The sequence below is a fragment of the Myotis davidii genome, unplaced genomic scaffold (genome assembly GCF_000327345.1).
Source record: "Myotis davidii unplaced genomic scaffold, ASM32734v1 scaffold332, whole genome shotgun sequence".
In the NCBI taxonomy this organism is placed as follows: Eukaryota; Metazoa; Chordata; class Mammalia; order Chiroptera; family Vespertilionidae; genus Myotis; species Myotis davidii.
The window spans coordinates 4,346,014-4,371,688 of record NW_006285779.1 but is presented as its reverse complement, the minus strand read 5'-3'; the positions used below and the strand labels follow the sequence as shown (position 1 = coordinate 4,371,688).

Genomic DNA, 25,675 nt, shown 5'->3' with positions numbered 1-25,675 from the left:
TTCGGGGCTCCGCGGGCTGCGGACGGCGGCTGTGAAGGGCCAATAGTCCTGGCCGCGGGGCACGCAGCCCATGCGCGCTGCGAAGCGGGGAGCTGAGAACCGGCCGGCCGACCCACCGAGAGGATGTAATAGGACGATAGCTTTTAATGGGCCCCCCTCACCTGGCCTGATTGCCCAGTTCTGCCACAGGGGGTCAGATCCGACCACCAGGAAATTCTGATGTTCAATTTGAGCGAGGCCTGGAGCCAGCTCTATAAAGGGAAAACACTTAATTCATTACCTACTTAAGTCGAGAAGACTGGGCCTCAGTAGAACCTAATTGAACAGGCAAAAAGCAATCGAGGCCATAATTAGCTGTGACACACGCAGCCCAGCAACTGGTGCCCCAAACTATTGGTTGATAAAGACTATAGGTGTGCAGAGTGCAAGGTACTGTAAACCAGGGGCTTCCTTTCAGGGAAGCTTTCCGGGACATGAGACAGGCGTGTACCTTGGAGTTGCCCCATAGGTAATGTCTCAGCAAGGATGAAAGAAGCTAGAAGTTGGGGGAGTAGACTGGTTACAGACTGAGAAATACCAATTCAACTCAGATAATAGGGAGTTATTGAAAATTGTGGGTAGGGATGCAATAAGATATAGATTGTATTTTGAGACGAGCAATACGGATCCACTCAGGGAGGTAGAATAGAGGGCTGGAGGCATGAACTCAAATTAGGAGACTAATAGGACCTAGGTATCAGGTGATGAAAGCCTGGATTAATACAGTGGCAATGTTTGTAAAGCAAAATTGGACAGGCTTTTGTGACTGATAAAGGAGTTGGAGATGAAAAGATCATATATTTCTTATGCTCATTGAGGGAATTATGGCATTTCCAAATAAAAATGTCCTGTAGGCAGCTGAGAATCTTATATCTAAAATTATTTGATTAAAAACTTCCATTTAAGCCAGTGGTTCTCAACCTTCTGGCCCTTTAAATACAGTTCCTCATGTTGTGACCCAACCATAAAATTATTTTCGTTGCTACTTCATAACTGTAATGTTGCTACTGTTATGAATCGTAATTAAATATCTGATAGGCAGGATGGTCTTAGGCGACCCCTGTGAAAGGGTCGTTCGACCACCAAAGGGGTCGCGACCCACAGGTTGAGAACCGTTGATTTAAGCCCTAACTGGTTTTGCTCAGTGGATAGAGAGTCAGCCTGCGGACTGAGGGGTCCCGGGTTTGATTCTAGTCAAGGGCATGTACCTTGGTTGCAGGCACATCCCCAGTAGGGAGTGTACAGGAGGCAGCTGATCGATGTTTCTCTCTCATTGATGTTTCTAACTATCCCTCTCTCCTCCTCTCTGTAAAAACTCAATAAAATATATTTTTTAAAAAAGACAAAAGCTTTAAAAAAACAAAAAACTTCCATTTAATGCATAAATCCCACTGTATTCCTGCTTGATAGCCTCCAAAGATGGTGACCGGGTTATCTTATGACAGCCCCCACGTCATTGTGGCACAATCCTAGATTTCCTTTCATGTGGACTTGGAAGTTTCCAATTCAGGACAGAAGACAATTTAGGGCATTGTCTGTGCTTGCCATTCCTTGTACTATTTCTTGAATTTAGCACCACAACAGTGGATGAGACCTGAGGAAAGTAAACAGGATTGATAACTGAACCACGGGCAATACCTCAACTTGGGGAATGAGGCAGAAATGTTACTGATTAAGTTCTCTGAAAGAAATCTGAACCAAAGGCATAAGATCAGTGTCAAGCAGGATTTTTTTTTAAAAGTGTACTCTTCCCTAATTCTTTTCACTTTAACTGTGTCTCCTCTTCTAGGTAACTACTTAAACTATTTTGTCTTGTTTTAACTTTATATCCCCAGGGCCTATCAGTGTCTGTTATATATGAGGCACACAGATGTTAAATGAGCAATGCTCTAAAGCAGCGGTTGCCAACCGGTGGTCCGCAGACCACTGGTGGTCCGTGAGGTCCAAAAGGTTGGTGACCACTGCTCTAAAGGACAGAGAATTAAGACAGAAAAAGACAGTGGAGATTTTCAAAGAAAGGCGTTTCATGAGAAGTACTCCCTGATCTCATAAAAGTCTTTCATTGCCTGGACAACCATTAAAAGGCCCCTTTTTTAACTTGAATAGACTTGCTTCTATAGGTCTGTTGAATGTATGCTTTTTCAATGGGTCAGATTTTCGGCAATATTATTGTAATTTAAGAAAATGTCTCCAAAGGAAGAAAAGAACATAAATTGGTTCACTTAAAAACAGATACACTGAGATAGACTCTCAAAAACATGGTTTTCCTCTTTCTAAGGCTATATAGGCACTTGGATGAATTATTAAGGCAACAAAAGCCAGAGGTTCAGTAGTAACTCACTGAACTGTCCTCTAATTCATAAATATAGGAAATGCTAGCTTATAAGCTAGGATTCAGAAGTTGCTTTGGAAAGAGACATACGTATTTATATAACAAAAGTAAAATTATGGCCGAAACCGGTTTGGCTCAGTGGATAGAGCGTCGGCCTGCGGACTGAAAGGTCCCAGGGTCGATTCCGGTCAAGGGCATGTACCTGGGTGACGGGCACATCCCCAGAAGGGGATGTGCAGGAGGCAGCTGATCGATGTTTCTCTCTCATCGATGTTTCTGGCTCTCTATCTCTCTCCCTTCCTCTCTGTAAAAAATCAATAAAATATATTTTAAAAAAAACAAAACAAAAATCAAAACAAAACAAAACAAAAAAGAAACCAAAAAAAAAAAAGTAAAATTATGAGGCAGTCATAGCCCTAGGCCAGTCGAAAAACACTACCTATTTGTCCTATAATATACTTACATGTTAGAATGCCATTTTTTTGTTAGCTAACCATTATTATTAAAAAGGTCTTTTAATGGGACATAATTCTTGTTCTAACTTGGGAAGTTAGGAATGTCCTTCTTCCTCAACCCTGTAAAGAAGAAGCTATCCTTAGCACCTGCTGTACAAATGAAACCCTCACTACTTTCTCAGTCCCGGCGACGACAAATTAACATCTTCTTGTGCTTAACTCCCCCCACCCTCCCATCCTTCCAGTCTCTGGGGGGAAGGGAGGGGAGACAGCAGGCAGTGGCCGATCCTGGGGAAATGAGGCACAGATACCACAGCACTGTTTAATCAGGGATTTCATTACGGTTAAATCTCTAGGAATGAGGAAGTCGGTTAGTGGGCACGAAGCCCATGAAGCCTCCTCAGATTTCGTAGTGAACCACAGGCTCGGGCTCTTTGGTGGGATCGCCGCCTCGTTCCAGGTACAGGTTATTATAAGGATACTGCTTTGGCCCCTAAGGAAAAAACACAGGTCAGCAAGAACATACATCAGCCAGTACCTGGCTACCTCCCACTCTGAGTTTAATAGTCACGCATAGTAAATGGGTATGTGGTAGCCTCTGGTCACACCCAGCTGGGCTAGAATGGCAGGAAGAGCACTCCTCTCCCTGCTCAGCCCAAGGCAGAGAGAAAGCCTAGACTGTAAGAGACATGGTGCCTACACTGTGTGTGTGTGTGTTTGTGTGGGGGGGGGGGGGGGGGGGGGGGGAGAGAGAGGGGGGGAGAGAGAGGGAGAAGGAGAGAGAGAGAGAGAGAGAGAGAGAGAGAGAGAGAGAGAGAGAGAGAGAGAGAATGAATGAGAATGAGGGAGAGCACCAGGGAACGCTTTCTAAATGAGACGATGCATCCATCCATCCCACTCTCTCGGGGTCGAGACAGACTCAATCTCCTTTAAGTCACTCAGCCTCTAATGGTTCCACCACTAAAGTGGCCGAGCAAATGAGGCGTGCAGGAGCAGCAGTGAGGGAAAGCACAGAGGAGACACGGCTGGGACGTGCTTTAGGGGCTGCTGGCTTTACCAACAAACAGCTGTCAGAGAACACAGCTCAAGGGGAGGAGAAAAGGGTGATGTGCTTACAGAACTGAAAAATGGAAGAGCCACACTGTGTTTCTTGCTCTCCTGAAGTGAAGTTAGTGCTCACACCAGCCCTGCGTGCACTCTCCAGCCTGGGGCCCCTGGGGCTTGGTAGGAAGGCTCGTGTCAGTGCACACAGACATACCAGCTACCATCAGGACATTGATTATCTCTGCAAAGGTAGCACTGAGCAGCCAACTGCAAACACAGCAGCTTCCCTGCTTTCCGTTCCTTTCCTTACAATCTAGCCTGCAGATCAGCGGTCGCCAACCAGTGGTCCGCGGACCACTGGTGGTCCGTGAGGTCAGAAAGGTTGGTGACCGCTGCTGACTACTCTCAGATAATCGTCCTAAAAACCCAGCTTTCATTATGTTATTCTTCTGTTCAAAAACTCAACATGGCTTCCGGTTGCCTAGAGCAGCGGTTCTCAACCTGTGGGTTGCAACCCCTTTGGCGGTCAAATGACCCTTTCACAGGGGTCGCCTAAGACCATCCTGCATATCAGATATTTACATTACGATTCATAACAGTAGCAACATTACAGTTATGAAGTAGCAACGAAAGTAATTTTATGGTTGGGTCACAACATGAGGAACTGTATTTAAAGGGCCAGAAGGTTGAGAACCACTGGCCTAGAGGCAGACCAAGTCATCACTGTATCCCCAAACCCTAGCAAGGTCTGGACTGGTACACAACAGGGGCTTCATAAATATTTGTTGAAATAATGTGTTACTACACCATCAAGTCCAAATCCCTTAGCAATACAGTAAAAGCTGTCCAACGTAAACTGATCAGCTCACCTCACAATCATTTTTAACAGAGCAATTTCCACATCTGATTTCCCAGGACATCAGAATTACCTGGGGACTTGTTAAATATTGATTCTAGAATCCCACTGTGGAGCTACTGAATTAGGCTTTCCAGGAAGTGGAGCCCAGGAATCTGAGTTTTTAGCAGCTCTCAAGGTAACCAATGCAGGTGTTATCTAGGAATTATTTTATATGCCTGCTCCACTCCAGCTAACTCTCTCCTTGTCCTTCCGTTTTCTCTTGCCCCAAACGTTCTCTCTAACTTCTCCCTGCCACCCCAAGTGTATATATATTTTTTTGCATCTAGTTTAACCCTTCTCCTTAACAGCACCTCATATCCATTAGTACAAACATTCACTACACACACACATATATATATACACAAAATCTGACAACTTCCTGTATTTGTTCAAATGTTGCTCATCTGAATTTTCTTATCATTCAAATTCAACTTCATTAAAGCTAGATAGTATTTTTTCTTTTACATTCTCCAAAATATAACTGTCTATGCTTATAGTAGACATTTAATTGCTTCCAATACCTCATAGGAGGTGCCCTTCACACCTTCAAAAAGGATAAGGCTTCAACTCCAGATTCCATGACTCTACCTTAGAGTGAACACTTGAGGAAATATAATTGGTAAGTACAGTCCCCAAATGGCAACTCTAGAGACTAGCTGGCTTCCATATTCTCTTTCCTCACAGAGTCCTAAACTGTTTGTTCTCACTCAGACTGATCCAAGATGTAGGATGGAGCAGTGCTCTGGTACTTGTGCCACGCCCATGTGCAAGGCCCTCCATAGGCGGTCCCTACTCCAGAGACTTCATTCCCCCAGGAAGCAGGGCTAAGTAAATGTGCACAAGAAAGCACTTTTCAGATACTCACCACTGGCTGGTAGGAGGGATAAGTCTCCCCGACCCAAAACATGAACAGCATGAAGGCCACGAAGCCGAAGAGGTGCTTACACATGACATCCCAAGACACAGGTGTGGGGGACGTGTCCACACGGTTCCTGATATACATATCTAGGTCCCAGTGAAGCTAAGGCAGAAAGACAGGTAAAGGTCACATACCACTCTTCCTACAAAAGCAGGCAGTCCAGAGTGGGTAGAGCCTGACACAGGGCTTGACAAAGGCATCCTACTGCCTTGAACAGTATTCTGAGAGCCAAGTTTGAGATGCTGGTTTATGGTTAGTTTCCGTTGACCAGAGACAGCTCAATCATGGAAATTTACAGAGCTTGTTAATTTCCAGAAGTCACATTCCACATGCCACACATGGAACATCAGATCTCAGATTCATGGACTTGGCTTCTTTGGGCAGTAAACCTTAGTGTTATTTGGACAGAGAAATGTTATTTGAGCTATAAAAAATAAAAATAAAAAATCCCAGGATTACATTAGGGAGAAGGAAAAAAGGTTAAACGGGATATAGTTCTCTCACCGGTTCACCCCAGTTCAATCGCAGATCTGAGTGGTCCCAGTCATACCATGGATCCCTCTCATGCTGTGAGCGGTCAGGGAGCTTTGGGTAGTCGCCATACCTGAGAGATAACAAGAGTTCTGGAAAGGGCTCTGAGCAATGTCTCTCAGATAATTCAGAGTATCCTCATCTCAAAGATAAGAAACCAACTGACAGAAATAACTGTCTCACCTAAGGACAGAGGAACTGACTTTCAAATCAAGATCTCAATTTTTAGTCACTAAGCAAAGAACTAACCAAAGAAGCCCAGATTGTAATGAAAAGTTCGTCAGCCCGATGGGCATGGCTCAGTGGTTGAGTGTTGACCTATGAACCAGGAAATCACAGTTTGATTCCCAGTCAGGGCATATGCCTGGGTTTCGGTCTCCATCCCCAGTGTGGGCGTGCGGGAGGCAGCCCATCAGTGGTTCTCTCTCATCACTGATGTTTCTAGCTCTCTCTCCCCTTCCTTCCTCTCTGAAATCAATAAAAATATATATATTTTTAAAAGTTCACATGCAACTCTGAAATATTATAACACCATAAGCTTTTCTCACCTTCTTTCAACAAAAAGAAAAAAGTCCCATAATGTTATAATGCTAGGCCTGGAAGGCGTTACCAGTCATTGATTTCTTCATGAGCAGAAAATGGAACTGAAGTATGGGGTCTAAACCCGTGACTAATTGGAATAAAAACAAAAAGGGTACAGATTAGAAAAGTATTATTTTCATAGCATTTTCCTCAACCGAGTTGGCATACATCTTCATGTTCCAAACACCTCATGGGACTTCTTGCCAAGTTAGGTTTCCCTCCAGCCAATCCAGGTTCAACGTATACAGACGGCCGTCAAGGCTGCTCTTGTCCACAACACAATCAAAGACACAGGAAATGATGACAACTAGACATACACTACAAAAAGCGATTGGAAACCAACAAGACGAATAGGAGCTGCTGAAATCACACTGCCAGAGTGATGCTAGGATAGAAAATGAGGGTGCTGGCAATCACTTCAGATAATTAACCCGAGAGATGTGAGATGGGCGGTAGCTATGAGGACAGGAGAGGAGGAGGGAGTAGCATTAATTGGAGCAAGGGAATTGGCTATTTAATCTGCTCTGCAGTTGCTAGGATTTCCACAGCCTCAACGGCAATGATAGCGGATTTTTTTTTTTTTTTTAAAGAGAGATATACACACATATAAGAGTACTCCATCTACAAATAAGGTTCTCAAGACAGGAGTCCAGGTCCAGCCCGGTCACGTGCCTGCATGACAGCACCTGAGCCCAGCAGATGCTCAATCCAAATGAAACCCTGCGCTCTGGATGGAGCCAAGGAAGATTCCCGCTATTCACGGGTCCTCGGGGAGCTATTACAACCTCGCTTCCTCATTTGAGGAAATAACCCGAGCCAAGGAGAAAATTGAAGTCCTCCCGGCTGCAGCTGCTCACCCCTCACCCCCTCCCTCCTCCCTCCACCGAGAAAAGCACCCACACCACTGACTCGGAAGGGTCACGGGAAGGCTGGGGGGCGGGGGAGAGGGTCAGAGTCGAGCCGCCTAACCCAGCCGCCTTCTCCCATAGCTTCCCAAGTGCGCGCAGACCCCCGCTCTCTCACCCCATGCCATCATCCGGGTACGGCTCGTAGTCTTCCACCCGCAGGTTATACTTCTTGGCGGCGGCGGCCCGCTCTTCTGGGGTCCTGGGGTAGGGCCCCGGGAGCATGTCCTTGGTGATGTGGGAGGCTAGAGGGCAGGCGAGGGCAGGTCAGAGGGCACCCCGTTCCGCCTGCCTCCCGACGATTTCAAGCGGCAGCGGAGGCCGGAGCCCGAGTCTTCCAGGGACCAGCGAGACCCTCCACCCGCTCTTCTGGAAACGCGAGCTCCACCTCCGCCCCCCAGCCCCGACACGGCCGCCGCGGTACCCACGATACCCACCTCCCCCCCAACACACCAACCCTCAGGCACCCCCTTCCCACACGGAGGCCTCGCCCTTTCTCGCGGACCTGTCCGTGCACCCAGCGGTACCACGGTCCGGCCTGCCCTTTGCAGCCATCGGACTCCCAGAACCCCCGCCCTGGCCGCCGCCATCTTGACCTTCTTGAGGTTTCACTCCGCACATGCGCAAAAGGCCTGTCACGGCGGCTGAGCTGGGCCAAACGGCGTGGAGGCGGCGGGTAGCGAAGACACGTCCCAAGGGTTCAACAGGGTGGGGCGTGGAGGGTGTCGAGAAGCAGAGGCGGGATGTGCAGAGGGACAGAGGCTGAGAGGGAACGCTGGAAGGGGAGAAAACCAAGCAGGTCATTGCTTCGATATTTCAGATTGCTGTGTCTCTTTTTCTCCCCAAGTTACCTTACGCATCCAAGGATAATGAGGACTCAGGACCTGAGCATCTCATGTGGACAGCTGACCCCCTCCAGCAAGAGCAGCACAAGTGAAGTGAGCCCGTGTTCATCTCTGACGGCTTGCCGTTTCCTCTCCTTTACTGGCACTTGCTCCATCCATCCCCAAACGTGATCATTCTTCAAATTCAGCCCTTGGTCCCACCTGTTTTTGTTGTTTTCCAAATTGGTGGGTATCTTTCAGCTGATGTGCGGTGCCACAGGTAAATCGGCCTCGAATTGGTTCCTCATTTTCAGACCTATTAATTTAGGAATGTCCCAGTCACCTCTACCCAACAAATGTAAAACCAAGGCTATCACCAGAGGCAGCTTTTAGGAGCCCCCATAAAGGCTCAGATTTGCCAGGATTTAGATAATTACATTACTAACAATTAACAAGCATTAGAAGAATGGGGAGGGGAAAGCATTATTATATTTGCATATGAATATGTTTTCATTTTATTTAAACAAGTGGAATTTGCATAGTTTACACCAAGCATGTCAAACTCAAAGGCTAACACAGGCCAACTAAACAAGTTTACGTGGGCCGCAAAAAAACAAAAGCTTCAATTTTCATAGAAACGTAGGTTTATTTCGATAGAGACATGCTGAATACAAAGGGCTGAAATAAATGAGTAATCATTAACATAAAGTAATAAATCATTTTAATAAAAATTAATATTTTTTTCTTGAACATTAACTTACCAGACACTGAATAACTGCACCAATTAATAAGCATAACGCAAATAAACCTATTTTTCTTGTTCTCCGAAAGCAAAATATTTCCTGTTGTGCACACTAAACAGGTCAGTCCAAGACTAATGACGTGGCAATTGGCTGCTAAAACATTCTCTGCTAGTATTAGTGGAGAAATGGTGCTCCTGCACATAAGGCGCATAAGGTAAATGAATGCAACACTATTATATAATCAGTCATTAGTGAACCTTGTAGTTCATTATTAAAAATTATGTTAACACGAATATTGTAAAAATTAAGTTATGAAATTTTTATGGCCCCCGGGCTGCGAGTTTGACATGCTTGGTTTACACAGTGTAAATATACACATCTTTTCAGAAACTTTTAGGGTGATCACTGTTTTGGAGCAGAATTCATTATTATAGACATTCTCATATATCAGAGCAATAAAAACTGATATATACTATTTGGTATATAAATTTTGGAAAGGACTACATTACAGTAACTTGCCCTTCCTATATAATAAAGCCTAATATGCAAATCGACTGAACAGCAGAATGATGCGCACTGACCACCGGGGGGCAGATGTTCAACACAGGAGCTGCCCGCAACCCGCAAGCTCCAGGCCAGCCAAGGCTGGTGCGGGGGGCCGGGGGGTGCCCTGCTGGTCACCTCCTAGACCTGCCAGGTCTAGGGACCCTACCAGTGCACAAATTTCATGCAACGGGCCTCTAGTCCTATATAATAAAACCCTAATATGCAAATTGGCTGAACAGCAAAATGACCTGTTATTATGACACACACTAACCACCAGGGGGCAGACGCTCAATGCAGGAGCTGCCTCCTGGTGGTCAGTGCACTCCCTTAGGAGGAGCACCGCTTAGCCAGAAGCCTAGCTCATGCTGGCGAACACATTAGCGGTGGCGGGAGCCTCTCCCACCTCTGCTGCAGCGCTAAGGACCCCTTGGGGGATGTCTGCTGAGGGGTTCCGAACTGTGAAAGGCTCAGGCCCGGCTGAGGGGAACCCCTCCTCCCCCCCAGTGCATGAATGTCGTGCACCGGGCCTCTAGTTAGTAAATAAGCATCAGTAGTTGATGTTCAGGATAATTGGACACCATCTGTAGTCAATTGATCCAATTTGGGTCAAACAGAGTTGGTCTAATTTATTTTTAAGATATAATTTACATACCATAAATTCCCCCATTTAAAGTATATAATAAAGTTAATTTTTAGTATATTTACAAAGTTGTGCAATTATCACCACTAACTCTAAAAAATTTTATCACCCCAAAAGGAAACCCCATACCATTAGCACATCCTGCCCCGCCCCCCATCCTCCCCTCTCCACAACCACTAATCTATTCTCTGCCTCTGTGGATTTGCCTATTCTGGACATTTTATATAAATGGAATCATAATATGTGGCCTTTTGTGTCACATTTCATTTATAACTTTTCCAGGTTTGTCCATGTTGTAGCATGTGTCAGTTCTTCATTCATTTTTATGGCTAAATAATATTTCATTATATGGATATATAACATTTTGTTTATACATTCATCAGTTGATGAGTATTTGGATTATTTCTACTTTTGACTATGATGAATAATGTTTCTGTTAACATTCTTGTATAAGTTTTTGTGTGGATGTATGTTTTCAGTTCTCTTGTAGTATTAGTAAAATGTCTGGGTCATAGGGTAACTCTATGTTTAACTTTCTGCAGAACTACAAAACTATTTTTCAAAGAAGCACTATTTTATATGTCTGCTAGCAATATATGAGGGTTCCAATTTCTCCAAATTTTCAACACTTGTCACTGTCTGTCTTTTTTATTATCACTATCCTAGTAGATATGAATTGTATCTCATTGTAGTGTGTATTTTTTTATTCCTTTCCCAAGGGTTTGTTTTATTGATTTTTAGAGAGGGAAAGAGAGAAACATTGATTCGTTGCTTCCTGGACGTGCCTTTCTCACCTCCTAGAATCTATCTGTCATTCTCTGCCACATATAGTTTGTTTCTTAAAGGCCAACAGGACATCATCTGTACCTTCAAATCTCTCTAGCTTCTGTCTCTGCCTTCTAGACTCAGATTTAAAGAGCTAGAGTGATTAGATTAGGTCAGGCCAACTAAGGGTAAATCTCCCCTTTGCTGAACTCAAAGTGAACTGATTAGAGACATTAATTATATTTTTGCTATATAACCTCATTGCCAGAGTGATAGCCTATCATAGTCATAAGTCCTGTTCTTCTTCAAGGGGAGAGACTTATTATATAGGGCATGTAACCCACGGGATGGAAATCTTTGGATCTATCTTAGAATTTGACCTCCAACAGCCAGCCATAAGAACTAAGTAAGCAATAGATGTCATTGATAGGGCCTTTAATAACCAATATAAATTGTTTGAATATTTGGGATGCTCATGCTTGACTATAACATTGGTCCCATAGCAAAAATACCTTCAAGTAGGAGAGATGGTGATACAAGTAGAAAAATCAAATGATGCCCAACAAACAAGCAACCCCGTCTGTGCTTTTAAAAGAATTCAACTTGCCATATATCTTTTGCAAAGGCCTTCAAAGCAACCTTTGCCCACGTCCTGCACCCCCCGCCCCCCCCATCCTCCCCTCTCCACAGCATCTATCAATCTGACAACTGCTTTTCCTTCTGATTTCCTTAGGTAGGTCAATCATTTGCTTCTCTCCTCGCTAAACTTGCCTCCTTCTTTGTCTGTTGTGTAGCCAGTGTGTTGGGCACACTGAGGCAGCAATACTATTTTGTGAATTGGTTAACCGGGTTGGCAACGCTCATCAGTGGACTCACGTCTAGCCCAGGTCTTCAGGGGCGGAGCCTAGGGTGTAGCGCTGTTGGTCACCAATAGGAGGCGCTCCCCCACGACTTGGCTCCGCGTTTTTGTTTTTGTTTTTGTGCTTCTGGGCCGCTCTTTCTCGCAGCCCATCTCCATGGTTTCCGTTGTGTTTTCTCCGGAATAGGCGGAGCTTCCGGTTCCGGCGGGGCCGTCCCTAGCGGCGGAAATGGCGGCTACAGCGGCGGAGGCCGCGGCCTCAGGCTCTGGAGGACCCCGGGAAGAGGCTGAGGCCCCCGGCCCCGCCTGGAATGAGTCCCAGCTGCGAAGTTACAGCTTCCCGACGCGGCCCATCCCGCGTCTGAGCCAGAGCGACCCCCGGGCGGAGGAGTTCATCGAGAATGAGGTAGGGGGCGGGGCCGTGTCCCCTGCGGGACCGGGGGAGGGAGCAGGTTGGAAGGAGAGGTCAAAGGCGAGCGACGCTGGAGGTGGGACCTGGCGGGGCGGTGGACTGGGGCCTGGGGGGCGCTGGAGAGAGCGGCCAGGAGAAACGGGACTTGAGGGGTTCGTGTTGGCTAGCGGACGGGGTTACTCGGAAGTTGGGAAGTAGCTGGAATGACGGAACCAGAGCCCACCAGTCCTCGGGGTGACGTCCTTTGTGCTGCTTCACCTGATGTTTTCCCTTAGGAGCCTGTGGTGCTCACCGACACGAATCTCGTGTATCCTGCCCTGAAATGGGACCTGGACTACTTGCAAGAGAACATTGGCCACGGAGACTTCTCTGTGTACAGCGCCAGCACCCACAAGTTCCTGTACTACGACGAGAAGAAGATGGCCAATTTCCAGAACTTTAAGCCAAGGTCCAACCGGGAGGAGATGAAGTTCCATGAGTTTGTTGAGAAACTGCAGGATGTCCAGCAGCGAGGCGGAGGAGAGAGGTACGGTCCCGGGGGTGGGTTTCTGTCGGCCCGGAGGCACTCGTGTGAGGAGCCGGGGTGAGCCCCGGGGGGAGCCGGGTGCGTTCTCAGTAGAGGGATGAGAGGGGGACGACCCGTGCGCTGTGGTTCTCTAGTTCTTGGTCAGCCTCGTAAAGTGAGGGTCACCGTTGCCTGCCAGGGTCCGGTAGGTGAACAAAAATGAAGTCGTTTGGGTAAAAACCACCGTGAGGCGAAATGTATACACCCCCGTTCCAAGTCAGGAGTCGCGGCTTGACTTGTATCCATTTGGGAGTTCCGTTTCAGGATTGCCAGGTATTCAGGCTTTTCAAGAGAAGCCAGAAATCGAGGATTTTTACTTAAGATCTTTTTACTTAAGTGTGCACGGCCAATTCACATTTTTAAAGATGCCGCGAGGAGCCGGACAGAAATGTCTGTTGTTGGATTTGGCCTTGGGATGACCCGTTGGCAGGCTAATGGCTGGGGGATAGTTAAGGCCGAAGAGTTACATAGATGTTGAGATTCTGGGGTGAAGGATATTGGGGTCCTCTAGCTTAGGGGAGAGCAGGTTAGGTGGGGGAGGGGCGGATATTGATGTGCCAGGTGGTACTGGCAATATCAAAGGCACCACACACAGAAGTGTTTCTTTCTTTCTTTCTTTCTGCTTTCATGCCTGTGTAAGAGGACAACCTCGTGGGTAGGTCCCAGGCAGCATTGCCTCTGGGGAATTGCTTTCACCAAGCTCATGGCCAGCGACCCTCCGCATCTTACCTTGGTGCCCCGTCCTAACCTTCCTGCCTCAGTTCTCTTTCTTACTCCCTGTTAGCAGTATGTGGCCGAATGAATTTGAAATACCTTTTTTCCATCTTCCTGACACTTAGCAGTTACACAGTGAGAGGACTTTGACTAAAACAGTTTCCAGAGTCTGAGCTATGAATGATGTTATTTTTGTCTTATAAAGCCTGATTGAGTTGAGTTGTCGCATGCATTAATTTCCTCAAAATTAACAGCATGTACGTGTGCGCGCATACGCATGGACACATCCAGCGTTCAGATTGAGAGCTATTTAAATAGCGCTGGTGGAGTGTAACTCCATTTAATGAACATATGGACTAGAATAAGCATGAGATAAAACACAAGAATCCCCTGGTTCCTCATTCACTTCAAGTTTCTTATCCTATAGTGAGAGCATTTCCCCCTCCCTAAGTATGAGCTGTGACTGTAGTCTCTTCTTTATGGGGGACTCAAGGAAAAATTTTCCTATGAGCGAGTTTTACCCTACCTGCTGACTTGAGCATCAACCAACTCCACTGCATAATTGCACAGGTTGTTGTGATTCTGGGATGAAGGCTGTTAACATCCTCTTGAGCTCTTTTGATATTTACTGTTTAGGTATAATGGAAAATGTTTAGATTCATGTTTCATGAATGGTCCTGCCTCTTTTAAAGTTACTTGTAAAATTTTTGTATGTGTATATTATAATCTCTGGGAAGAGACCAAAGGTTGCGTTTGAGTCATGTCCCCAAAAAGGTAGCTAATGTTTCTAGCTTATTGAGATTTCTAGTTAAAGTGGCCTTAAACATCATGCTTCTAGGCACTGATAGCTTTGAGCCTTTTGAAGTAACGTTCTCAGGACCAGGAAAGGACTGCTTCTGTACCTAACTTCCAGCTTGTCCCCTTATTAATGTGTCTTGTGGGCTTGATTACGTGTGTCTGGGTTTTCATCTACCTTAAGTAACTTCTGATCTTCCTTAGGGGTGTTAGGAGCCTTGGGCCCGATGAGGCATCTTCCTTCAGTTGTAGAAAACTGCTACAGAGAGGTGGCTGAATCAATTAAGATAAACGAGGCTTCAAGCCAGAGCTCCGCAACTTTATTTCTCACTCACACTACATGTTCATCACAGGTCACCTGGAGTAGGCTGTGCTCTTTTTTGAGAAATACGAAACGCTTCACAAATCTGTGTGTCATCCTTGTGCAGGGGCATGCTAATCTTCTCTGTATCGTTCCAGTTTTAGTGTACGTGCTGCCTAAGTGAACAGAGGAGGAAGCTCTGCTCTTACATCATCATTTTTGCTTCAGGGCCCGGATTGGCCCAGTAGCTTCTATCTGAAACTTTGCAGTTGCTGTGGCAGAGAGAAAAGATGTGGTAGTGTGTGCTGGTTCTTACAATTACAGTTTGGAAGCAACACAAGTCACTTCGTGGACATTTCCTTGGCCAAAGCATATTAAATGATCAAAGCAAGTTAAATGGCTTCAAAGGGGTACTGAAGAATAACGCTCCCGCAGGGAAGGAACTGGCTCTTGGTGAACAGTTATATGATTTGTTTCAATGGCCATTGAGGGCCAGAGGGGTGCCTTGGGCCCTGAGAATCTCTGGAACAAGGGTGATTCATCACTGTAGGCTCTGTGGATAGACTTTGAGGGATCTATGAAAGAAGTTGTATGAAAGTTCTGTGTATGTGCATTTTTCTGGGGAACCTTCCTTGGATTCGTAAAGGATTTATGCTGTGACCCAGAAAAACTTAATCACTTCTTTAAAGTAAGAAATTTGGTGTCCGAAGAAGGATAGTTCAGGATTCAGTTCTGTGAGAATCCATGTTGGTTAAGATTCACATGATAGTGGTTGTTCTCTGTGGGCGATGATATTGTGGGTTTAGCTTAGATTTCCAGATGTGGGGAGGCCATGCCAAGGGACTGTTTGTACATGCACTAATGGGATCTTCTTCTTGGGGAACATAGGTTGTATCTGCAGCAAACACTCAATGACACTGTGGGCAGGAAGATTGTCATGGACTTCTTGGGTTTTAACTGGAACTGGATTAATAAGCAACAGGGAAAGCGTGGCTGGGGGCAGCTGACCTCCAATCTGCTGCTCATCGGCATGGAAGGTAAGAAATCTTTCAGAAAGCAGCATAGCTTGGAGTCATTCAAACCCGGTTCCTAGTCCTGTGTCCACTATTTATTCCCTCCTTGACTTTGAACAAGTCACTTCTGAAGCCTCAGCCACCTCATCTGCAAAAGGACCATTATAGTATTTTATAAGTAGCTGTGAAGGTGAAATAAGATAATTTATGTTGTTTTTAAGATAGTTTCATGCACTCTAAAAAGTTTTCCCTTCCTTAGTTATTGTGTGAATGTGTATACGCAGATATTTGGGATCTCTGCAGTATTGCTTTTCTCTATTGGATCTGTTTGTATTCAAAAGATTTTTATCCCAGTAGAAGAGGGAATGTATTTTTCCAATATAAGCTGAACCTTAACTTCTGAACAAATAATACATTCATGGGGTTAAATTCAAAAGGTATAAGTAGATATGTAGTGATAAATCTCTCTTCCACACCCAGTTTCTCTCCCTGGAAGCACCACATGTTATTAGTAGACTGTGTATCCTGCTGGAGAATTTTATGTACACACAAGCAAATATGTGAATATGTTTTTTTGTGTGTGTGTGTGTTTTTTCTTTTGAATAAAATGAGAGGCCTTTAAATTCCAGTCAGAAAAAGGAGAGCTACTTATCTCATTCTTATTATTTCCAGCACTAGCTTGGTGTCAGGCTCATACTAAATAAATGGTGAATAAATTGGGTTGAACAAGGAGCAGAGTAATTATTCATTGTTGTTCACTGCTGGACTCAGATCTCTCCGCCCTTTGATTATCGTTTCTTCAGATTTAGGCGCAGTTGATGGATTGACTTTTCACCTGTTCCTTGGAAACCAACTCTTGGTTGACCTGTCAGGAGCCAGTTCTAGTTTACTTGACTCTGCATTTTTTTTTCTTTTAAATATATTTTTGTTAATTTCAGGGAGAGGAGAAAAAGATAGAATATTAGTGATGATAGAGAATCATTGATCGGCTGCCTCCTGCACACCGTGCACTGGGGATTGAGCCCACAACCTGGGCATGTGTGCCCTGACCAGGAATCAAACAGATCTCCTGGTTCATGGGTCGACGCTCAACCACTGAGCCACATCAGCTGGTTTTTTTGACTACATTTTTCTGTTGCCTTGTCCTCTGGTAGAGTGTAGGCAAGTGGATTTGTCGGGTAGAGTTGAGAGAGCAGACCCCCTTTGGGGATGCCAGGGACTCTCAGCATTTAAGAAGGCAGCTATCTTGACCCACCCACGTAGACCTGGAGAATGCCTTCTACACTCCATGCCCTGCAGAGGCCCTTAAGTTTTCAAGGATAAACAGCATACGTGGGCCCAGTTATAATGAGTAGATAGAGCACATACTAGAGCAGAATTAATTCAAGGTGGCATTTAAAATAATTTGCTTTATTCAAGTTGAATAGCTCTCTTTTAGGAATCTGATTCGTACCCCTATGAGAATCAACATCCCCAGTGTTGCTCTAAGAAGTGTTGCACCTCACAGGTGTGTTGACGTGGGAGGAAAGGTTGAGAATCTTTGCCCTCCAAAAGGGCTACTCAGGCACACTCTCCCGGGAATATGTTCAGGCCTTTCCATTCCCCTCTTTTCTTCCCCCACAGGTGTGTATCTCCTAAACTCTAAGCACTCAGCTAAGCCACCTCTGAATTCCTGACCTATAGGAAACTCTAAGGGTTCCCATGAGACTGCAGCCAGGGGAGCAGTGGGTGGCTGCAGCTCGTCCTGGGCTAACCCCCAGAACCTGTCTCCTCTGACTCTCCAGTGAGCTGACAGCAGCTATGCCTCGGCTCATTTCTTTCCCATACGGTTTCTAGAGAGCCAGAGCACCCCTGCCTAGTCTCTCCTGTTGCTGCTTCTCTCGTAGGCCCTTCTTTGTTTCACTGTCCCCAGCTTTAATAAACGTATTCTCAAAATAAAGATTAAAAAACGAGCTACCCAAAGCAAGTACGTATTCATGCAACTTAAAATGACTAGTTAACTCCATCAAAGAAGATCATGCAGATCAAAGAAGGGCATTGTTGATACCAGTCATTTCATTTGTTTCTAACTCTTGTTTTACTGCCCTTGAATTCTTGCCATGGTCAAGAAGCGTATAAGTATGTATATTGCTTTGTTAGACTTGTGAGTATGATTTTAATGCGCTATTGCTTCCAGTAAGGGCAACAGCCATCATGTAAGAAAGTCTACTTTGCTAATTAATGTTGAATCCTTATTGCTGGACTTATTACTGATTAAAAGTGTCACACCACCTTGGCCGGTGTGGTTCAGTTTTTGAGCATGGTCCCATGCACCAAAAAGTTACTGGTTTGATTCCCGGTGGTTTGATTCTCGGTTAGGACTGATGCCAGGATTGCCTGCTCCATCCCCGGTAGGTGGCGTGCAGGAGGCAGCCAATTGATGTTTTGTTCTCACATCTGTTTTTCTTTCATTCTCCTTATCCCTTCCTCTTCAAAAAAAAAATAAAAAAAAAATACCTCCTCAAATATATATATATTTTAAAAAGTGTAACACCTAATTCGCTGAGATTTTAATTGCCATCTCCCTGATTCTGCCTGATTTTTTTATTAGGAAGCCTTAGCTGAGTGGGCAGGCTGGTTTCTCTCCAGCACTGGGCCCTGTGTTCCAGCCTGTGCAATAGAAGCACTGCTCTGAATAAGAAAATGTCTTTCTTCTTCCAGGAAATGTGACACCTGCTCACTATGATGAACAGCAGAACTTCTTTGCTCAGATAAAGGGCTACAAACGATGCATTTTATTCCCTCCGGATCAGTTCGAGTGCCTCTACCCATATCCTGTTCATCATCCATGTGACAGACAGAGCCAGGTGAGCTCCTGATCTGAGGAAGGTACAGAACTCCTCGGGGATCCAAGGTTGGCATGACTGTCCCCTTCCTTGTGGTGGTATGCTAGGTTTGGACAAACTCAGAGGATAATTTCACAGTGTAGCTCATACAGGGTGGGGCAAAAGTAGGTTTACAGTTGTTCATATGGAAAATAATAGAGTAATTAATTAATAATACAAGAATAAACTGTTTCACATACAACCCTAAACCTCCTTTTGTCCCACCCTGTATATTTCAGGCCTCTGTGGCAGTCCCCACATGTTTATAAATACAAACAGCCCTGTGGAGCTAACTCTGGAGGGCAGACCTACGGTTGATGCTGATGGAGTCAGGTCACCACCTGTTTGATTGGATTAATAGTTCATGGAACACAATGTGTTATGTCTCTATTAGGTTTAATAACTGTTTTCTTTTGTCATGGATGCTCTCATTTTTTGATAAAAAGGAGGACGAATAGAATTGAGATATGTCACTTAATGTCTTTTCTGGATCCAAGTGTGAGGTATATGGTTTACTTTGTGGCCAAACAAAGAGGTCCTTTTCTTCTTAAATTGAAAGCTGCCAGTTACTTCATGTAGGAATTTTGACTGGTTAAAAAGTGTGTCTGGGAGAAAGTTCCTGAAGGTTTGAGTGAAGGATGAATCCTCATTCTTCATAACTGCAAGCCATGAGTAGGTTTTCTGACCTGTGATGTTTGGCTTCTGACCTCAGGAGCCCTGAAGCCGAGGATTCTTTACCTCTCAGTATGAGTGTGGCCTCTCTACATTGTCCTCTGAGAGACTCTGTGTATTCTTAACGTATGTTGTGTTTTCTGCTGGATATAAATTTTAAGGTTTTTTTTTTTAAGGCATCTTTGTAGACTACCAGAGTAACTTTCACATAGTCCTTAATGATAAAAATTTGGTGATCGACTGATTTTTTTTTTCTTTCTCTTGAACCTCTCAGGTGGACTTTGACAATCCTGACTACGAGAGGTTCCCCAATTTCCAGAACGTGGTTGGTTACGAAACAGTGGTTGGTCCTGGTGATGTTCTTTACATCCCAATGTACTGGTGAGGAGGGGGCTAGGACTGAGGACTTCTTGGGAGCTTCCTTTTCCATTCCCTGAAAAGCCTCATCTGTGTCCCTTGAGTTGTGACAGGATTGGTCTAATGTGATCTACAGGAAGGCTGGCATATCCAGATGTGAGCATCCTGAACGTGGGGGAAATCACAGCCCTGTCTCTAGCCCCATGGTGTGTGTGAGAGGATGAGCACAAAGACCCTGTCTTCTTCATTTCTCTTCACTGGACTCCTCCTAGTTTCCCATCCCTCCCTCTGAAAAGTATTGGTGGCCAACAGGAGCCTGTTTATTTTCTTGCAGGTGGCACCACATAGAGTCATTACTAAATGGGGGGATTACCATCACTGTGAACTTCTGGTATAAGGTGAATATGGGTTTTTTTCCTCGATGGGGCTGGGGTGAGGTAGGTGTAATATATTATTTGGGGGTAGAGTGGGGAGGTTGGCTATTTCTGGAGTGATCCCAGGTCTTTGGGGAGATGAAGAGGAATGGGCTTGAACAGTATTTCTTAGAAGGGAGGATGGTGCCTAAGAATAGTGGGTGACACTGAAGGTTTCTGCTAAAAGACATTTCCTGAGCTGCTGCTTCCTTTGCAGGGGGCCCCCACCCCTAAGAGAATTGAATATCCTCTCAAAGCCCATCAGAAAGTGGCCATAATGAGAAACATTGAGAAGATGCTTGGAGAGGCCTTGGGGAACCCACAAGAGGTATGTGGCTGCCCCAAGGTGGCACTCCTGTGGTTCGGTGGCAGTGATCAGGGGAAGTCAGGATTGGTGTCACATTCTCCATAGCTCCTCTGTTTCATATCTGTTATCCTCTCCATAGAGGTTATGGGTATGTTCAGAAAAGCCTTGTTTTCTGCTGAGAGCTGGGCCTGACTGGCGGATCAATTATAATCTGTTCCATGCTAGTAGTAACGTGCCCCGTGGGGCCTGTGTGCCAGCTGGGACCCCTGAGGGGATTCTTCTGGAACAGCATCTCCTCACACTTTCCCAGCTGTGCCAATACTCTTCCAGGTTGAGATCTGCTTCCCACATAGGTGTGCCAGTGGCTCATCGGGCAAATGGGGGAGGTTTGTGTTCGTAACACTCTAGCCTCCATCCTGTGGGTATCCTCAGCATCCAGAGGACCTGTGGGGTTTCGAGATGGCATTACCCTCGATTGCAGGTGATCTTTTCAGTATATAAAGGCATGTAACATTCTTAAGGCACGTTTAAGAAACATGCAAACACTCTTAGGTATTTGAGGATTATTAGTCCTCTGACCTTCTGTCTGTTGTTTGGTGCTGCTTACAAATACAGGGTATTGTGAGAGGGAAGATAATACAAGGTGAGCACAAAGAAGATAGCCATGCCCCCGAACACTGGGTTGACCTTCAGGAAGAGAGTTGGTTAGAGGGCTTACAAGATTGAATGAAAGTTTTCTCCCTCCCCTTGGCTAGACATTGAATGTCTCTAGACACATGCCTGTCCGGCTCCAGGGTCTGGGAACAGGCAGTTCTAACTGGCTCCTCATGTCTTTTTGCAGGTGGGGCCCTTGTTGAACACAATGATCAAGGGCCGATACAACTAGCCTGCCAGGAGTTGAGGCCTCCTGCCAGGTGACTGCTAGCTCATCCACACCGCTTCATTGATGAGGACAGGAGACTCCAAGCACTAGTATTGCACGAAGCACTTAATGGACTGGACTCTTGCCATGGCCCTGGAGGCAGGTGTTTGGGACAAGGCAGGGTGGTTGGCGAGCCACTCCCATTTGGAGGGACTTGGTGCCCTTGCCTCTGTGCCCCAGCACCTTCTCTCCCTGCCCCCCTAAAGTTCTGCATTCAGTGTGTGGAGTTCCAGCTTCTGGTTTTCATCATGTCTGTGTGTGTCAGTCTGTCAACCTTGGGATGTGTGTATGCGTGTGTGTGCATGCACACCCATGTGTGTCTCTGTTCCTTGCGCCCTTCTGCATCAGGACCCCACTCTGGCCCAGACCTATCTCCTGCAACCTCCGTGCCTCAGCCTGAGATAGAGGAGATGCTCTTGGATGCCCGCTACATCAGGCTACAGGGCCAGAGCTGTCCTGATGTTTAGGTCGGTCGGCTTCCTTCAGGTTTCACAGAATCAGGTTCTAGGGTGGGTGGGAATGGCTACTGGGACTCTGCTGGGGAGAGTGAGAAGGAGGCTTGCTTTGAGAGCCGGGAGAGCTCCCTATGAGAGAGAATTAGGTTCCAACTTGGACCTTCATGCTCAAGCCATACATAAAAAAGAGCCTTGGGACACAAGAACCAAGGATTGTGCATAAATTTCAAATTGCAGTTACATACAGCTCCTCTCTTTCAGCACCAGCTCTTACTCCCTGTGCTGAGTATCAAGGGAGTCCTCCTAGCATTGGCTTCTCTAGGTTCTATGGGTGCACACCTCTGTGCAGTGTGTGTGTGTGTGTGTGTGTGTGTGTGTGTGTGCGTGTGTTCGTGTTCACACTGGCCTGCCTCTCTGCTTACCGAGTCTCTCTACTGCTTAACTCTACTGCAGTGGGAACCCCAGGGCAATACTGCCTGACCTAACCTAAAGATTTTAAACTCAGTTTCAGCCATTGGATGTTGGTCAGGTCTCACTGCAACCTGCCTGAGGCTGACTGGCTAGAACCTTCTCTGCCTAGGCAGGCTACAGCTATATGTCAGAAGAGCTTCCTGGCTCAGTAGACAAAATGGGGTCAAGCTTTAGCAGCTAACTCACTACCAGTCATCCACCTCATGACAAGGACAAAAATGTAGCCTTGTCTCTTAAAGCCAGCACCTCTGTCAGACCCCACTAATGTTCCACAAACACCCTCAAAAGTCAGGGCAACTGGTGGAGCACAGAAGTATAATTTCCTTTTCAGAGCTACTTATGAGAACCCCTCAGGGCTGCACTGCACAACTCGAAGGGCCCTCTTCACATGTATTCAGTGGGATTGGGCAGTGTGGTGGCCCTGTGTCTTGTCACCTCCACCTCCATCTCATGTCCCTTCTCTCTGGAAGGAAAGAGGAGGTGGAGTATTCGGGTTTATGTATTTTTTTCTTTTTTCCTACCAAAGGTTTACTTCAGTGTCTGAGCTATGGCTCTTACCCCCAAGCTCAGTTTACAGTTACAGTGCACTGATGGACTGAGGATGCGTGTGTTTGTGTGTGCGCATCTTTGTATGTATTTTAAGTACCCGATTGTGGGTTCTCTGATGCACTGTGTGTGCGTGCAAACACGGTACCTTCTCAAGTGTAGTTCTTTCAAATATAGCCAATGCTGGAAAATGTGATCGCAATGATCTCCATCTCTCCATCTCTTTTTGGGAAAGAGGAGCACACAGAGAAACCAAGGCAAATGGAGGATAAACTTGACCACAACCACACTTTGAAAGAGAGCGGATTGTTTTCGTTCTCCTTAGCAGGTCTGCTGCATTACTGGGTCAGCCTGCACAGATGTGGGTGGTGTGCAGCAAGGAGGTGTGTGCCACGCAGCTGGTCCTTGCTGGGCGCTGTGCTGACCTAAGGGGGGTGGGGGGCAGGGACCTGCACAGGATTGGTTGTGATCCTTGGGTAATATAATACTGACCCCTGATATTAGACACCTAATGTGTTCCTAGTGCTTTTATCTGTGTTCCTCACTATCCTGCAAGGTAGATGTTCTCATTTTACAGCTGAAGAAATGGGCTTAAAGAGGTTAAGTAATTTGTGGCAATCAGGATTCCATCCTATGCTGTTTGGCTACAAACCCCTGCTGCTCCTTTGCCACCAATGTTGATTCTTTTACCTCCTCCCTTGTACTACCTCAGATCTCATTCCACTGGACACTGTCTGGTGCTGGCCAGTTTAGCCCAAGAGAGTGCAGAAGATACAGCAGTGGGTGACAGCTCTCGTGGGCTCCAGCTAAAGACGTCTGGGGGAAACTGCCAGGAAGCCATGTGACACGTTAGTTCAGAGTGCTGCAAGGAGCCCCGGGGAGACAAGTTCTAGATCCCATTGTGTTCCTAGTGTGTCCTTGAGTAGCTCCATGACTTCCCAGCTTGCTTCTGCATTGATAGAATTGAAGACGTAGTTCTAGGTGCTCACTGAGAACCTTGATTCATGTTCTGCTGTTTCCTTATCCACCAAGGAAGAGGTTGAGTCTTGCCTTTACTTGCCTAGGTTAGGGCCATTTGGGCTCAAATTCTGCTCGGGACAGAGGAATCATTTGTGCTGTGTTACCCCTATTGTGGAGGCAGACACCATGGGAAGGTGGGGGGTTGTGTCTATATGGAGGTCAGCCATGTTGCAGGCTCCTATTTTTACACCAGTAGGTACAGAGGAAACTACTCTTTCGTGAAGTCAGATATTGTTGGGGGGTTGGAGTTTGGGGGATGGAGGAGGGGCTGTTCTGGGCATCAGTTGAGCAGATGCCCAGGATGCCTGGGGGAGACCAGCTTCCCCTACAAATCAGAGCTCTAAATTACAAGGTTTTTACCAACGCGAACAGTTGGGGGACGTCGTCTGCTCTCATTTGCGTAATGGTTTCTGTCACTGGTGATTAGACACAGGATGAAGGAAAAGAAATTTGACAATTAGGAATGAGCCATCATTAATCTGAATCTGTTAGGAGACAGAGAGGGGAAGAATCCTTATCACTGGGCCAGCCAGTGTGGAGAGACCCTCCTTCTGCCCCCCAGAGATACACACCTTTATTGTTCCCACAAGGAGGCTGAGGTAGTATTTCTTAAGACAGACGAGATGGGCCCAGTCCCCAGCCTGAGATGGACACAGGAACACACGTACAGGCACGAGCCAGCACAGAGAGATGGGTGTCAAGTGCACCGTAGGGCAAAGACTAACAGTGGAGTACTTTTGATAGGTGCTATTTGTGAAGACCGTTTTTGTAATCAGCTCTCCACGTGCCCTACCAGTGGCAAGTAATTATTACATTCCAATCCTGTAGAGCGGAGGAAACCTGGTCTTTATCCTCTAGGACAGCGGTTCTCAACCTGAGGGTTGAACGACCCTTTCACAGAGGTCGCCTAAGACCATTGGAAAACATATAATTACATGTTTTTTTAAAATATTTTTTATTGATTTTTTACAGAGAAGAAGGGAGAGGGAAAGGAGAGTTAGAAACATCGATGAGAGAGAAACATCCATCAGCTGCCTCCTGCACACCCACACTGGGTATGTGCCTGCAACGAGGGTACATGGCCTTGACCGGAATCGAACCTAGGATCCTTGAGTCTGCAGGCCGACGCTCTCTCCCCTGAGCCAAACCGGTTAGGGCTACATATTGTTTTTGTGATTAATCACCATGCTTTAATTATGTTCAATTTGTAACAATGAAATTGTGGGTCACCACAACATGAGGAACTGTATTAAAGGGTCGCAGCATTAGGAAGGTTGAGAACCACTGCCCTAGGAGCTTCTGCCTGGTTGGAGAAGAAACCACAGGAAACCACCAGAGGTTATGAGAGCACGGGTTGTGCACTCTGTGAGGACAGGATTAGAGGCTGCTGAGGGAGGAGGGAGACCAGCAGAAAGCAGTGCTCTTCCTCCAGGCTTCTCCAAGCACCTGGACTCCCCAGAAAGGGATTCTGGGCCTCCCAGCAACATGGATTCCCCCCACAGTACAGCTTAGCTACATGGAGGGCACTGAGGCCCCTGCCCAGATGTGAGAGCAGGTAATAAGATTAACGAAAAGGCTCAGTCTTTGGAGTGGAGAGTGCCAGTTTGGATCTTATTAACTTTTCTGACGTGTGAGAGTTCTGTTCATTTACCCAAGATTAGTGCATCTGTTCTCTGTGTGCTCTGACCTCTTGCTATTTTGTCCATTCTGTACCTTCCGGTTTGGCTTTTCTAACTCTTTCAGCTAGTCTTCAGCCAGCTCTGCTT

The 25,675-nt window shown here is 46.1% G+C and overlaps 2 protein-coding genes across 3 annotated transcripts; one reads left to right on the top strand and one right to left on the bottom strand.

Moving 5' to 3' along the window:
* Positions 1 to 3,134: 3,134 nt before the first annotated feature.
* Positions 3,135 to 8,361, bottom strand: NDUFB8 (NADH:ubiquinone oxidoreductase subunit B8). Its single transcript, XM_006756550.2, has 5 exons — positions 8,211 to 8,361; positions 7,824 to 7,950; positions 6,192 to 6,291; positions 5,634 to 5,789; positions 3,135 to 3,319 (listed from the first exon to the last, which is right to left on the bottom strand). The coding sequence occupies exons 1-5, from the start codon at positions 8,293 to 8,295 to the stop codon at positions 3,227 to 3,229; spliced, it is 561 nt and encodes a 186-aa protein (XP_006756613.1). The 5' UTR covers positions 8,296 to 8,361; the 3' UTR covers positions 3,135 to 3,226.
* Positions 8,362 to 12,269: 3,908 nt separating this feature from the next.
* On the top strand, positions 12,270 to 23,085 carry HIF1AN (hypoxia inducible factor 1, alpha subunit inhibitor). 2 transcript variants are annotated; one of them, XM_015559344.1, is made up of 8 exons: positions 12,270 to 12,488; positions 12,770 to 13,020; positions 15,758 to 15,906; positions 18,583 to 18,728; positions 19,693 to 19,799; positions 20,110 to 20,173; positions 20,406 to 20,516; positions 21,337 to 23,085. In XM_015559344.1, the coding sequence occupies exons 1-8, from the start codon at positions 12,312 to 12,314 to the stop codon at positions 21,379 to 21,381; spliced, it is 1,050 nt and encodes a 349-aa protein (XP_015414830.1). In that variant the 5' UTR covers positions 12,270 to 12,311; the 3' UTR covers positions 21,382 to 23,085. The 2 variants fall into 2 exon arrangements, with proteins under 2 accessions (XP_015414830.1, XP_015414831.1); XM_015559345.1 differs by lacking the exon at positions 20,406 to 20,516.
* Positions 23,086 to 25,675: the final 2,590 nt, after the last annotated feature.